This window comes from Camelina sativa, chromosome 8, assembly GCF_000633955.1.
Source record: "Camelina sativa cultivar DH55 chromosome 8, Cs, whole genome shotgun sequence".
Taxonomy (NCBI): Eukaryota; Viridiplantae; Streptophyta; class Magnoliopsida; order Brassicales; family Brassicaceae; genus Camelina; species Camelina sativa.
The window spans coordinates 2,949,227-2,965,536 of record NC_025692.1 but is presented as its reverse complement, the minus strand read 5'-3'; the positions used below and the strand labels follow the sequence as shown (position 1 = coordinate 2,965,536).

Below are 16,310 nucleotides of genomic sequence, written 5' to 3'. Positions count from 1 at the left end.
TAAGACTCTCTACGTAATCCGAAAAAACTAATGCTCTTGTACCACGACGCTTGAACTCATAGTCTTCATATACTTCAACCTTAGTGCTTCTAAAACTACCCGTGTCGGGATTGTAATGGATAACATTAAATTCATCAGAATAGTACCGTGGTGCCAAAATGAACTCGCCCGTCTGAGTAGTGCCTCTGATGTGTAAACGATCCAACTGTGGTAAACTCTTCCAAGGCTCGATACTGAAGCTTTTCTTCAACCATCCATGTTCTTTGGCATGCTGGTCCATAACCCACACGTCAAATTTATATGCTGAAAACTTCATGGGTAAGGCTACTTTACCCTCGTAGCTTATTAATGTAGAAGAAACATCCACACGTTTAGGGTCGATGGCTGCGGATAAACTAGTAAAAAGATCCAGCTGCTGAGTCCCCAAATCGAATCTCATTAAGCTCAGTTGCAACAACTCAGCGCCAGTTTTAGCAACATAGTACAAAACACCATCTATGCACGTACACTGTTAGACAGAGGTGTATGAGGTATGCTATACTTGATCTTTCTCCATGCCTCCGTTTTAGCTCCCAGCGTGAATACTTGATGCTGATGAGATGATTGATTTAATTCTTCGAGGCCACGGCGTCGAGTTTTTTCCTTCATGCAAAGTACCAATACTTTGTATTCATCATTAACTGGATCGTACCCGAAAAAACTTTTGGCCACCATACTGCTGGTTTTGAGTCTTTTGACTATAGGTAAAGTTTTGGATTTACCTGCGCTAGGGTTTGTTATGGTTTTCTCTAGACCATAACCAAGGCTTATCAAGCCATTAACATAATGAGAATGGTACTCGACTGCCTCAGGGTTTGGAAAGGGACATGTAACACGTGATAGTGAAGACGTCGAAGAGGAAGACGGAGAGAAGAAGTACTACCAATCTTGACGTTCCCTTTTTCTATCTAAATCAACGAAAACCACTAAGAGACGAGGCTGCGTCGAAGACCTAAACTGGTAAGACGTCATGAAATCTCGGCTGCGGAACATTTTTTTCCATGACTTGGATAGTAGGAGAAACCTAGCTATGGATTACGGATGCAATCTCCTGAATATCTCGATCGCTAGGTCCAAAGGAACAACATCTTCGTTACCTTTTTTTGAGGTTGCAAGAGCTTGTGAATCCTTCTCCGCTTTCAACTTCTTGGTTTGACTTCTCGTTATCATGGTGGCTTGCTAAGGTTTAGAAAAACCCTAAATGAATATCTACTCTCCTCCTAGTCTTGCTCCTTTTTAAGTTTTAAGTAACTTGTGCAGAAATAGAGAGAGGTCGGTTCAAAATGGCAACAGGCCTGTAGTATGATTAATGGGCTTGCCTATCAACCGGACTATGAAATTGGATCTTGCGCAACCGGGTCGGATCTTCGCCGTTTGGTTCAAGGGATCTTCCAAAAGTATATTCAGATTCCGGTTTATTAATTGAGGTAGATATTTATGATTTACGAAGCTATGATATCTCTTCAATTCTTCAAGTACCGACATATTGTGAAAGTCTCTTGAGCTCTTTTCAAAAAGCACTCTCAAAAGCAAATGACATTTTTTGGTCTATAAACAATTGCTTAAAGTTCAAATTTAACGAAATACCTATGATAATGGATTTTGCAAACACCTGCGAAAGGCTTTTTTATTAATGAAACAAAAAGGAAAAACTCAGACAATAGTACTACAAATCCACCATTGCTTATAAATAAACCGGTGACAATTTAAAACCAAATGCAAAAACCATAGTCGGACAATGAGAAGGGTACTGATGATAACAACTACTCAAAAGTGTAAAGAGTAAAACAAGAAAGGTTCATAAAAATCCGAAATTTAAAAGTAAAGATAATTTGAGCTAAAAATAACCAAAACTGTGGTGGTTTTTTCTTTTTTGGCTCATACTGCTCAAGCTTTGCCATTGGCTGATGTAGCCGCTGGTGGGTTAAGCTCATCCCAAGCTTCAATCCATGTAACCATGGCGTCTGCAAGCTTGTCAAAGTAGGGGTCTAAGGAGCTCAACTTCTCCTTGACCATCTTTGAGAGCTCAATGTAGCATTGCTGAACAGTTACTGCTTCTTTCGATAGCTTTACGTTCTGGAAGAAGGGAATGATCTCCTCCTGCCAGAAGATTCCTTTGTATTCCTTCTTCAGGTTCACGAAAGGGTTGCTCGCTTTGCTGTGGTAGATGTATGGCAAACCGGTCTTCACTCCCAAACTCAAATGGTCACAGATCACCTATGGTAAAAGATTCATCCCAAACAAGCTAAGTAGAGAGTATGTGCGTCATGTTTATTCATACCCATAAAATTTAAATTGTTCCACTCAAATCATTAGAAGAAATTACCTTGATGCACCAACCCGCCCACATATCGTCGTAACGACCAATAGGCTGACCATCACCCATGAGACCAAAGTACATAGCTGGGCCAATCAAATCACGGTCGAAAGCCAAATTCATACCACACATTGGGAAAAGTGTTCCCTTTGGGATAGTCATGACAGCATCCACATACCTGAAACATATTAAAAATAGTTAGCAAAGACAGACATTCGAAGTTTCTGACAAAACTCATATAAAACAGGATTAACTATTATCAAATCACACCTGGTGTTCCTCTCCTTAGGCTTGACGAGTTGGGTAGGGGCGTCGTAATCAGGGATGTTGAGCCAAAGACCATGGGAAACAGCAGTGGAAACACCTTCACGTAGACTGAAAGGGTATCCACGGACGAAATCAGCACCTTCACGGTAAGGATCATACAAGGTGTTGAAGAAAAAGGGAGACGATGGGCAGAGAAGGTTCTTGATGTGTTGCTCAAGAGCGTTCACAGCTTTCCCAGATGGATCCTTAGCAACCTATATATATATAACATTAAAGAAAACATATAAATGAAAACTAAACACAGGCCTAATCAAGACTCATCCTTTGATATGACCCACAAATCTCAAAAAAGGTAAAAAAAAAAAAAAAAAAAAAAAAATTAANGAACAATGACGTGCAACCATATCGTAAAGGTAGCTATAATGACTCAGCTCAACAACAATGTCGTCAACACTAGAGAACATGGCTGGTGGTGACACTAAGTGAAAACAGATCGAAACTCACCAACCAGATCTGGAACAAAAAAACATTGAAATTGCCTATTCGAGCAATAAGATCCATCAAATTCAGTGACTCAGTTACTTAATTCTCTAATCAAATCTACAAAATTGAAATCAATGACCAAAAAAAAAAAAAAAGCAGATCTGAAACCAAAATTGACAAAACTCTCAAAATTTTGGGGGAAACTTACGAAGCAATCGTCATCAATGGTGAAGATATACTTCTTCTTAGACATCATGTATCCAAAGCAGCGACAAGCAGAATCCTTAAAGGAGATACAAGAAGCTTTTGGTCCAAGGATACGGTTGATATCGTTCCTGTTGTAAAGCTCGTAGTCGTAACCTTCAGGAACATGGATCTTCTTCGTCGGATCTCCATCTTGGACGATGATAAGATGGTAAGGCTGAAGGAAAGGCCTCCACATCTCGAGGAAATCGAGGTTTCTGATTGTCGGAATCACGATATCGAGCTCATCTTTCAACAACGCTGTCTGGTTCACGGGGAGTCCAACGGTGTTCGCCGGCTCAACCATGGTTTCAATGGGGAAGGGGATGAGATCGGATCGCGTCGGTGAGAGAGAGTGTTTTGTTTTGAAATAGAGAAGAAACAAGTCGCTTTGATTTATACAGATCTGGCACGTGTCTTAGTGGACGGCACGTGACGGAGTTGACACGCGTTCGTTGGGGACTCGTCTCAGCTTTAGAAAGTGAATTTTTATAGATCTGCTGTGTCTTTGATGTCCCGTGTAATTCGAGATTGTAATAATCATCTTAATAATTATTCTATTTTTTTTTTTTTTATCATAGATAAATTTACAACCAATTATGATTATATGGAAAATTTATTTTAGAGTTAGTTTTGATGCTACATGTTAATCCAAGGTCGACTAAAAAAATAAAAAGGGTATTTGGTCCATATTTTGAATATATTTCCATAAATTGGACCCATGTTGTCTGTTTTGTCTCTTTTCGGATTGATTTGGATTAATACACCTAATAAATAAATTAAATTAAACATTCAAATGGTGGAGCTTTGTATTATAATTTCTTTATTGACAATTTTAAATTTATTTTGCTACCAAATTAATTAATTCATGTGACTTGCAGTAATATATAGGGGTCTACTTTATTTTTATGATATGTAACGTATGTGCTAATCAAATGACCGTATATGTAAAGAACGTACTTTACTTATAGTATTTACTATTTGTTGACTCATTGATTGGAATGTAATACTACAATTAAGTGAGATTTTATTAGGTTACAAAACTTTCATTCATTCTTTTACAGCCTTGCCTTTAAAGAAATACAGAAAGAGAAAGAAAAAAAGTGATTTAAATGAAATAATAAATTGACCTCTTTTTCTGATTATAAACTGACAACTTAGTAAATGCATTGTTCTACTTTGCTATGGAACGAAGAAATAGTGCACGTGATGTGGGGAGCTGTGGTAGTGTCTTAAATTCTTCAACATTTAACTTTTGTTTCAGCTAAAGTTTCGTATGTCAAGTTTACATATCGCATTTTACAAGGTAGCATGTAAAGTAAATTATTTTATATATAAGGACTTAAATCATAATTGTTGTCGACCAAATAAAAGGACGTAAATCATAAGTACTATATCTTTACTATTCGCTTTAGATTCGAATCATTCCATATATAATTCTTAAACCATCGATCTAAATATATTATTGAAAAAAAAAAAAAAAACAGCTGATAAAAGTAAAATCTGACCCGTAATCCTTACGTCGTGGTCGTGGACCGCTCGTCGATGCACGTCGTCTATGATTATTGCATAAATCATGTAACTATCATATACATACATGCACGTAGTCGTAGGTCGGTAGGTGATACTCACTTTATCATTATTTTACAAATATGAAATACTAATTATGTCTAAAAGTCTCCCGGAAATAATTAAGAGCTCCATGTTTAAGTTATTATCAATAAATCCACCATTATTCTTTTTTATTTTTAGCCGTGGAAAAAACAAATCACAATATAAGTAGGCGTTTCAAAGAATATTTAAGTCTCCCAAAAATACTGAAGTTGTTATTATTCTATGGAGAAATGGATCTTAACTAAAAATGTAAATATTTTAGTGCTTATCTTGATTCTTGAATTATCCCGTAAATATATGTGAATTATTTGTAGTTGTACTTAGCTAATTTTTGAATAACCATGAGCTAGCTAGGGGATCATTTCATCAGTGGTTTGCTCGGGTTTGTCTTCTCACTATTAATTTCTCAATTTATTATAATTTTTTCTGTTGTCCATTTAAATTTCCTCTTATATTACAATCAGAAAAAAGAAATATATATATATATATATATATATATATATATATATATATATATATATATATATATATATATATATATATATATATATATATATATATATATATATATATATATATATATATATATATATATATATATATATATATATATATATATATATATATATATATATATATATATATATATATATATATATATATATATATATATATATATATATATATATATATATATATATATATATATATATATATATATATATATATATATATATATATATATATATATATATATATATATATATATATATATATATATATATATATATATATATATATATATATATATATATATATATATATATATTACAATTGAAATGTTTCTACATAGGAAATATCTTCTTTCAGGTTTGTTGCACATAATGACATAATCATCATTAGCTAAATTACTATTCTATTTTTTTTTTTTTTTGGGTTTTAAATTGGCAGTGCGAGTTTGATGCCTGCAATCACATTCGCATTAGCTCTTATTTTCAGGTAACGATGGAACCGCTTAACTTCTTTTTCACTAAAATTACTATGAAACGGTCCGTACGTATAATTAAATAAATTGTTTTGTATACAAATTTATGTATATATAAAAAATCGTCTATATATATACCCACACATGAATATTACTGGATGTAAGTAAAATTTAAAACTCATTTTTTCTTTCTTTTTGCAACGTAAGAGAAACTTTTTATTATATAACGCATACTCCTACAAAATTATCATTATAAACTACATTCTTTTTCAGGACTGAAAAGGTTAAGAATTTAAAGATCCAAGGAGGAATGTTAAAAGTGATGGGAACTCTAATATGTATAAGTGGAGCTTTGTTCTTTACATTTTAAGAAGCCCTTCATATATCTCACTCTCACTCTCACAGAGAGACTCTTCCCCACAACAACACCGCTCGAGACAACACCAAGAATTGGCTTCTTGGATGTCTCTACCTGACCATAGGAACCGTGTTGCTCTCTCTATGGTCACATCCAGTTAAGAAGAGATACACAATTCAGAAGGAAGCTGAGCAAAAGAGGCATGAAGATGATGACAAAGAAGGAAAAGAGGAGGAGTACATATGAAAGCCACACAGACACCAACCAAACTAATAGTTTAAATCTCATCCAGCTCAACGCCATTGCGATACTGACGAACAGCTCGCCTTACCCCATTTTGAAATTCAAACTCACGGTTCAAAATAACGAGTCTCGCGAAAGCTGGATAATTCTTGGAACGAGCAGGATCCCCCTGCTTGAAGTTTGGGTCTACTTTCTTGAAGTAGGCTTCAGCAGCATCTAAGCCTTTAACCTTGGCAATAATACCAACAAAAAGTTGAAGCTCCTTGGGAGAAAAACTCATCTTCTTTCTATCCATCCACTCCAAGATCTTAACCAAGAAAAGAAAAAGAAAAAAAAAAACAAAACTTTCATTCAATCTTAACAAAATCTCAAGAAAAAAGCAATGAATAATTCAAATATTAGATAGATGAGATTGATATATAGACCTCGAAGGCATAGTCATGTTTGCCTTCCTTGTCAACCTGCTCGGTTGTGGTGATGAGATCCGCATGAGTGAAGGACACAGCACCCTTCTTCTCTTCCTCCCTCATGATGAAATCTAAGGTCTCACCCATAAGTGACCGCAGCTTCTCCAAAATACTATTCTTCTCAGGAGAAAAAGCTCCCTCGATCCGCTGGTTTGCGTTTCTCTTAGAAGAAGAAGCAGACGAAAAGGAAGAATGAGCCATTCTTGCCATCTTCATACCTCTCTTCCAGAGATGAAGAGAACCTTCTCCTGCTGCAATTCGGCGTAAGTTCATCATTTTCCAAACCCTAATTTTTTTTACACTCCAATTCTCTTTCTAAATACTAAATTACTAGTATGAAAATAATAAATAGCTCGCAACTCCTTTTTAAAAAAAAAAAAATCAAATTAAGAGACTCAAAATTAAAACCCACTATTGGAAGGCAAAATTTTAATTAGGATTCCCAAAGTTCTTATCCTACTAAAAGTACAAAATATAGTAATTAAAAATTTTAAGAGCTCCAAAAATATAACCCCCATTGTGGATGCCCACACCCTGTTCATCATACTTGAAGATTTGACATGGATTGGGCCAGAGGAGCTGTGATATTTTGTCTTTCCGAATGTTAACCCTCTAGTGCTACCATTATGTTGGTTTAGAAGAGGTGCGGTAAGACCCATATATTCCCTGAAAGACAGAAGTAGTTGTATTTGTAAATTCATCAATAACGATAATTTATGAGAAAAATGGTTAAGAAAGAAACCATTAAAAAAAATATTTAACATGCCATAGACAGAGATTTAAGTAAGCCAAAAAGAAACCATATAAATAGTATGGCTTAGAGTTTCTAACTAGAAAACCACCAAGGTTGATATACCTCAAGCCAAACTATATATATCACATATAGATCAATGTGACACTGGAAACTGGAAACTTAAATCGAAAACAGAACAAAATCTGCAATAATCGGTGAATGCCTGGAAAGAAACACTATATCCACATTAAAGTCTCTGAGATGCGCGCCAGCAGGAATAGCAACATCGGAGAGGGAAAACCAATCATTAATATTTGCGTGTAGCAGCAAGCTCAGCCACAGGCCTATCTGTCTCCCTAAGGCTCGTTTGATTTCAAACGTAAACCTTGAGACTAATCCAGGTCTCACTCCTTTCATAGAGTCCATTAACTTGAAGAGGAAGCGACAATGAGAAGAAGAAGAAGAAAACATTTTGTTGTTTAATGAGGCTAAGTGATAAAAAGGCCTATTTGGCCCGTGGAACTAATTTAGCCCACTACGACAAATGGTTTAGTGGTTACAAGACTTTCGGTTATGTCTTAAGGGAAGACATGTATATTTAATTAAGTTTGTATGTATGTTGTATAATGAAGATTAAAGGAGAAAGAGATTAAGGTTCTCCAGCTACCTTCTCCAAACGTTGTGTTTGCGAGTGGTAGCGGTTGCTAGCGATTGGTACCAATCACATCAACCGCTCCTAACTGCTTGAAACTACTGAATTTTAAAAGCTCCTTTCCACAAGTGTTTGCGGTTGGACTTTTTGTTTTAAAACTTAAAACAAATCAATGATGATACTGAAATATTTTTTTATATATCTTCTACCTAACCATTTTATCCATTAAGGATGAGAAAAAATGAAATACGGATACGAATGAGAAGATTAGAAAATAAACAATTATAAAAGAAAATAAGATTCTAATTAACAATAACCTGGAAAACTTGATGTAAATTTAATGGCATATCGCACATATATTAGTATAAGTTCAAAAAAAAATCTAAATAAATATAAAATTTCATCAGAAATTTAAGAAGATAAGATTATTTATGAAAAATATTAAAACAACCAATGACTCTTCTCAACTCTCGCTTCAATATGAAATTTATTTGTTTTCTGAATAATTGTTTTAGTATTTTTAATGAATTTTAATTATAAATCAAGTTTAATAAATTTTTTGGTGTTTAAAAATATTTATATAATTATATATTACATTTATTATGTTTTAACCGCTATTGCACCCGCTGGTCAACCAGTCGTAAAACTCCCACAAACGCACCCATTTTAAAATGCTAAACCAGTCATTCAAAACACTAATAACGCTTGAAACTGCAATCTCCCGCAACCGCAACCGCAAACGCTGCGTCTGAACCAGTCAGACCCTAAACGTCACTAAGAAACAAAGCGGTTAAACCTAAACGTCAAACAGAAACTCTCCTAGTCAGTGTTTCCCATCAGCAATATATAGCTCCAAGTACATCAACATCACCTCTCACATGGGTGCTTTGTCTCTTGAAACGGACCGCCCTCCAATAATTATCCGTTCCATTTGCTCATGTATGTCTCTAAGTTTCATCAAGTCGAAGAATGTTTCTCTTTTGTAAACGTTTCAAGATATCAATCTGAATCAGAATTCCCAAAACCAGTTCAACTATCTTAAGGTAAAAAATTATGAATCACATTACTGAAATATCATATATTCCTTTGTTTAGTTGCACTAGGATCTTCTTAGTCCTATCTCTCGTTGAGATCTTGATCTTGTACTTGTGTACATTCATTCTTATGAGAGTTAATATACTATTTCCTAAACACTAAGGTGTTCTTCTCTTATCAATCTCTATCATGGTATCAAACAGGTTTGTTTCCGAGTTTTGATCTAACGATCAAACTCTCTCTTATTTTCTTCAAGCCATTGAGCTTCCTTTTAATTTATTCTTATGTTAAGCCAAGTGCTTCTGCAATTTAAGTACATCATGAACCTCTGAATCTAAGCTATCAAACTTTTTTTTTTTTCAGATCTATCATCATTGATCTCTCACTCTAAGCCAAGTGTTTCATCTTTTTATTCCAAAAAAAAAAAAAAGTTTTTCTCATTCAAGCTTCTTATGAGCCTCTGAATCAAGCCATAGTGCCTTTTAAATTATTAAAAAAATATATCTTATTATCCAGTTTCAAGCCATGATGCTTTTTCAATATTTTCTTTGTTAAATTTCAATTCAGAAAAAAAAACTGTTTTTATCGTTTTTCTCAAGCTATAATGCTTCTTTCTATTTAATTTTCAAAAAAAAAAAGGCAAAAAAAAATCAGATCTCCTTCTCTAACCATCGTTGATGCCGGCCACCTCAACATGACACACCTCATCACCGGATCGGCCAACACTTCGACTTATCAATTGACTTATCAATCTCAAGCTGTTATTTCTGCTTCGCTTCATCACCCCTTGAGCTTGAGGAGGCGTATAGAAAGGATCTAGAAGATCCTTAATATCAAAAAAGATATTATAAATATATTATAGAGATTTGTGTATATCTTATATGATTCTATTAGTTAGATAATTATGTTAAGTCATTTCATATATAAATGTGTATCTCTATGTACATTCATTCTTATGAGACACATGAGGGTGTATTCAAACCATGATTTTAGAAGAGTTTGGATTTTGTTTAAAATCACATGTTATTCAACTTGGAATTTTAAAATCTCTCCCTAAATCTATTGTTATTGAAACTGACATTTTTATAAAGTCATTCAAAATCACTCAAAATCTCTGTTATTCAAATAACAATTTTAACAAATCATATAAAATCAACTATTATTGAAAATATAATTTTATTTTTCTTTCAAATCCTGTAACAATAATTTTGAGAGATTTTAGGAGATTGTGAATACATTTTTACACTAAAAATTCAATTTATAAAATCACACGTCTGGAGATGATATTTTAAAATATTTGTTTGAAAAAAAAACATTGTAGTCGAGTCAATATATGTGGAACACGACAAGAGCTGCATCTCATCCATATCAAAACCACCCACGAATGAATCTACTTATCTCTCTTTCTTTGTCTTACTAATACATGAGTTCATTTTGTTTTTCCGGTTTAGTAGACCAAAAAATAATACTGAGGAGAGAGATGGTAATGATAAGTATTATATGGTTACGTGTTTAATAGGCAGAGGCATGATGAAAGGATGAAAAGGGGAGGTGATATCAAAAGTGTTTTTAGGCCTTTGCTGCAGATTACTGGCCATTTTTAAGAAAAACGAAGAACGAAGAAGCAAAAATTGGTAATAGAGGAGATTAAAAATTAAAGAGAATAGTTGCTTCTTTCTTTTGTTGTGATTTGTGAAATCCATTTTTTACTAAAAATCTTCTAAAATCACCCGTTATAATCTCTTTGAATCTCATCAAATCACAAACAAAATATTTAACAATTCCACCAAATATCCTTAAAACTCTCTTAAAATCTCTCAAAATCTCTAATTTCCTAAATTCCATAAAATCCCCCAAAATCATGGTTTGAATACATCCCCTGATCAATATACTATTTCCTAAATATTAAGGTGTTCTTCTCTCATCAATCTCTATCACTATCTCTCGTTGAGATCTTGATCTTGTATCTGTATTGTGTATATATATATTCGTATATATCTACACATCAATGGAAAGTATCAAGTTCCAAACTCTTACACTTTCTTCCTTCTTTCGTCTGCTATAATCCATATTATGTATGTGACCTAAACTGTGACGATTTTCAATTTTGCTTAGGTACCAATTTCATATAGAGAAGAAGATAGAGCAAAAGAGGAACACGAAGCTCTGGCTGTGTGTCTCTCTTCGCGTGTTTCTATCTTTATTATAAATATAAAAAGACAAGATCTCTTCTCATTTCAGGGTTTTTTTACTTAGGATTAAGCTCCAATGGCAAATCGAATGTTCGAGAACAATAAAAAAAAAAAAAAAAAGCAAACCACAGCTGCTGCCCACGTAGAGGTCCCTCTCTCTCCTGCTCTGTTTTTTCTTCTTCTTTTTTCCGGTTTACTCTCTGTTTTTCATTTATTTAGTTCTTCTCCAACACTATCATTACTAAATCTTTTTTTTTTTTTTTTTTTTTTTNTTTTTTTGTAAATACCTAACCAGTGGTTTAAAAAGAAGCACACGAATGCTCTTTTTTAGAAGCTCTTTGAACAGGTAACTTAAAAAAAAAAAAGGAACTATCTATACTTTCTACTTAACTCCATCCAAAAGTAACAAGCTTCTTATCATTTTTGCACTTTCGTTAATCCATTATTTATTATATTTACTATACGTGGGCTGGGATTCAGTTTTGACTACTAGTCACAATTGGACAAACACCAATCTCAAATACATGTTGCATCGACAATGCACCCTTGCAGTGCCGAGGAAGAAGATAGAAAAATACCACAGGAGATAAATCCGGTTGAAGACTTCTTCTTGGAAAGGCTATGAGACCAATGCGCAGAGTAAGGTAATTAATAACTTCCCATTTATACATACTCATTCTCGACTTGTATAACCAATCTAATTTTGATTGCGATTGATGGATTTACTCAGGGGAAAGTGGCTTTTGTATATGCTTATCGAATCCACCAGCTGCATATGTGCTCTCGCATCTTTATATATTTGTTTTCTTGAATATTGTATAGGGTATCATCAGTATTCCAACGGTACGGTATGTGAATCCGAGTATTCGACAAAATTTTACAGTGAAAATGTCTTGTTATGCGGATCCTGAGAGGTTCAGGTTTGCGAACATGCGGAGTGCTGTTGTGTGTGCATTTTCAGACAGTTGTTTGGATCTGTGACCAAATTTGGTTACGTAGCACTAAGGTCATCCCCAATGGGGGGTTTTAAGAGGGGTTGTTGTTGAAAAGAAGAAAAAAAATAAATCAGAGAAATCAAAAAAGCATAAGAGTATCTCCATCAAAGAATGTAATGAAAGTGTCTTAAAACAAATTTTATTCTTAATTTTGAAAAAAGTGAAATTAAGAACTTCTTAAGAAACTTTAATATTTCATAGGTCCATTGAAGGTTGTTAAATTTGAGGTTCTTAAAAATAATCCATACTCCACATTCTCACCTCAGGCTATGCCCTTTTGCGAGAAGAGTTTGGGAACTAGCAACAGCTGCAAAGCTTCCCTCAAGTCTGAATCTTGGTGGCAGCAAAACGTCCAATTTGTAAGAAGAACCTGCAGTTTTAAAAACCAAAACATGAAAGTATTCAAAATAGAAACTGCAGTTTTCAAAACAAAAACCTGCAAGAACACTAAATAGAACCTGCAGTTTTTAAAATCAAATCCTACAGTTTAAAAACCAAAACCTGAAAGTATTCAAAATAGAAACTGCAGTTTTCAAAACAAAAACCTACAAGAACACTAAACAGAACCTGCAGATTTTAAAATCAAATCCTACAGTTTAAAAACCAAAACCTGAAAGTATTCTAAACAAAAACTGCAGTTTTTAAAACCAAAACATGCCGGAACAAAAAAACAGAAACTGCAGTCTTCAGTCTTAGTGATCGGATCCAAAAACGCAAAGCCAATTCATCATCAATTGTTAAACTGCTATTGAAGAAGCAAAGAAACTCTCACAGTCTTCAGTATTAGTGATCAGCTATGTGTTTTTGGATCCTTTCTTAGGCTTCTTCCATTTCATCATATTGGTTTTACAAAGGTTTAATTATAAGAAAAAAGGATTCAAACAATTCTTTACTCCACCAAATATCATCAAAACTCAACAAGAGCCGTCTAAACAAAATACAAAATCAAAGATCACAAAATCAAAGGCTAGTTCCAATATCATCTAAAAGATGAAAATTTACTCACTTGAATCTCTCTTAGAACCTCGACACGCTTCCTGACTGTCGGAGTCAAGTTCTCAAGGACATCTGAATGTTGTCCAGCCAAGTTCTGCAACTTGTTCTGCAGCAAACACACAAATCAGAAAAAATTGTACATAAGCTATTAAAAGGAACAAACTTTCAAACAATCAAATTAAGATGCAGCAACAATCCTCAAAAGCGAAGAACGATTCATTGAACCCTAATTTCAATCACAACAAATCCAAAGTAGTGTTGCTCAAGAAATAGATCAACAACACACGGCCCAACCTTTTTTGCAATATGTGCAAACGAGTAGGAAGTACCGAGTGCATTGAAAAAACAATGCTCACTGTAAGACCCCGGTAACTGCGTTTGATATCCTGGTGCCTGAACGAGGCTCAAGAAGGTCAACAACATGTGGTTGTCAATGCAAAGTGGCTGGAGATTGATTCATACGTGAAGGCAGATGATAAGTGAAGTTGGTTTTACTTCCTAACTACTTGTGCTATCGAATTGTTGATTGTTATTAAGTATTTGTTTGAACATGAGTGCTTTGGCCTATATCAGTCTCTCTATTTGCCTAGTATCAAGTAAAACTTGTTGGCTTTTCACTAGCCTTGTGCCTCCCCATCTACATTTAATTCTCTTCTTGGAATACTCTTCCTTTGTAGAGTACACTGTTTGAACATGACAGAAGGGTTTAATGCGTGAAGTTTGCAATTAGATAACACCATTTCCTTCCTTTTGGAGAATCAACTCAGTCAAGTGCTAATAATGCTTTAATAAAAAGGCTTCACCTGCTTTCCTGTTTATATCTTTACTAGAAGAGACTATTGTGCCTATCCTTTTTTTTTCTTTTTCTCTCCTCAGTATGACTAGAGACTCGATGACTTCTAATTCCTTTTCCATCCCTAGAAAGATCTCAGCCTTGGTGTCTAGACATTCACTCCGTGTTGGTTCATTTTTTTTCTTCTAATTTTGGTGTCAACTTATATGTTTTCATCAACAGATACAAGTTACTCTCCACGATGGCACTAAAGTACCCGGTGTTGTTTCCCAAACGCATGTTGATATGGTAAATGACTTAGCTCAGGTTAAGGTCAACTTAGCTAATGTTGATAAATCATCCTACTCCCTGGCCAAAATCGGTATCGCAAACCAAGTTCGTCAGGGAGATCCCGTGTGCGCACTTGGCTCACCTCTTTGTGACCATATGAACACATTGACCGCTGGAGTGATCAGGTAAATATTTTAATTCTCTGTTACTTTCATACTTTTTCATTCGTTTATGACATTCTAATATTCTGAATGTTTCTGATTTAGTAATGTAAATCGCATGGATTATGAGATTGGTTTGAAAAAGAAGGGGAGACGATTTTTCCAAACTGATTGTGCTATTAACAACGTGATTCAGATTTTTTTTTTCACTTCTCCAAAAACTATGGGTTTGAAGAAACTCGTTTATTTATCTATGAATCATAATCCAAAACAACATGAAACATATTTGAAGAATGATCTATATTACCAAGTTGTGGTTTAGTTAATTATTCTTCTTCTCCATGGACTGTTTTGTTTATTGCTTCTTCTCCTCCCTTTTATTCATTACAGGGCAACTCCGGGGGACCATTGGTAAACTTGAATGGAGAAGTAATTGGAGTAGTAGTGAAACTGGTATTGTCTAAAGATTATGGAAAGACAAGGTCGGAAGGGATTGCCTTTGTCATTCCCATTGACACGGTGCTGAACCCAGTAATTATGGAAGGTAATATCTCTCAAGATGGATCAGCTGGTTTTGTAGGAAAGGAAAAAGCTCCAGGAGCTGTACTTGGGGTACCGCTCGATCCAGGTGCTACACTAGAAGACGTCCGGAAAAGAATCCGTGCAGTGAGGAAAAAAGTAAGATTTCCCATCTTTCTTACTTTAGCAGCTTTTTCAAGTAGGATAAGGCATAAGAGAACCTTTTGCTTGGAAGATATATGTTCTTCACTGTCTCGTTTCAGAACAATAGTGTTAGCCTCGTTTTTTTATATGGTTCCCAATGGTTTTCAATCAAATTTCTTCACTTCATAGCAATGTTGTTTTCGAGACAAGGTAAATGCTACACAAGTCGAGAGTCCTGCATGCTAGCAGTTTTGACTAATTGTCTCCTGGCTACTGTTTACATTTGCAGATCCTATTGGAGGAAGCTAAACAGCAGAAGCAGTTGTCCAAGTTGGAGAAATGGAGGCAAGAGCTCAAGGATCTGAAGGAGAAATCAGCCCAGATCTAGTATTGGTTCTGTCGTTTATGTAGGCAGATAATACGTGAAGTTTGGGATTAGTTGATGAAGGATCTAAGCTTATTATGATCTTTTTGTCTATGTTTTGTTGTGTGATTGGAAGAGACTATGTCCAAGAGATTTGTTGATGAAGGATCTAAGCTTATTATGATCTTTTTGTTTATGTTTTATTATGTCATTGGAAGACTATGGCCTGCCTAGTATATAACCTCTGTGCCTATCTACTTATGCTATCAAATTGCCTATTGTTAAAACTTGATGACTTTTGATTGCATATTGTTTGCCTAGTTATAAATACTTAATTGAATAACAAATGATTGTTAGCTATTTTGAATGATTTTACATAAAGTTCAGTTTCAATAACATGGGATTTGGGAACAGATTTTTTTTTTTTTTTTTTTTTTTTT

At 34.4% G+C, this 16,310-nt stretch overlaps 3 protein-coding genes, 1 long non-coding RNA gene and 1 pseudogene across 9 annotated transcripts; 2 read left to right on the top strand and 3 right to left on the bottom strand.

The window, feature by feature from the left end:
• The window catches only part of LOC104709155, a 2,693-nt pseudogene extending 1,484 nt beyond the window's left edge, over positions 1–1,209 (bottom strand).
• On the bottom strand, positions 1,650–3,734 carry LOC104705848 (UDP-arabinopyranose mutase 2). The gene is made up of 4 exons (XM_010421935.2): positions 3,315–3,734; positions 2,627–2,877; positions 2,366–2,534; positions 1,650–2,256 (listed from the first exon to the last, which is right to left on the bottom strand). Exons 1-4 carry the CDS (start codon positions 3,654–3,656, stop codon positions 1,927–1,929), a joined length of 1,092 nt encoding a protein of 363 aa, XP_010420237.1. The 5' UTR covers positions 3,657–3,734; the 3' UTR covers positions 1,650–1,926.
• Positions 6,495–7,226, bottom strand: LOC109125883 (pentatricopeptide repeat-containing protein At1g02370, mitochondrial-like). The gene is made up of 2 exons (XM_019228647.1): positions 6,975–7,226; positions 6,495–6,856 (listed from the first exon to the last, which is right to left on the bottom strand). Exons 1-2 carry the CDS (start codon positions 7,224–7,226, stop codon positions 6,584–6,586), a joined length of 525 nt encoding a protein of 174 aa, XP_019084192.1. The 3' UTR covers positions 6,495–6,583.
• LOC104705847 lies at positions 10,829–12,660 on the top strand. Of its 6 annotated transcripts, none has more exons than XR_754383.1 (6): positions 10,829–11,070; positions 11,552–11,608; positions 11,693–11,776; positions 11,924–11,974; positions 12,109–12,272; positions 12,359–12,660. It is a non-coding gene; the product is annotated as an uncharacterized LOC104705847 (long non-coding RNA). The 6 variants fall into 6 exon arrangements; XR_754382.1 differs by having other exon boundaries at positions 10,829–11,346; XR_754379.1 differs by having other exon boundaries at positions 11,552–11,776.
• Positions 14,698–15,894, top strand: LOC104709154 (putative protease Do-like 14). The gene is made up of 4 exons (XM_010425811.1): positions 14,698–14,867; positions 14,949–15,030; positions 15,234–15,521; positions 15,796–15,894. Exons 1-4 carry the CDS (start codon positions 14,698–14,700, stop codon positions 15,892–15,894), a joined length of 639 nt encoding a protein of 212 aa, XP_010424113.1.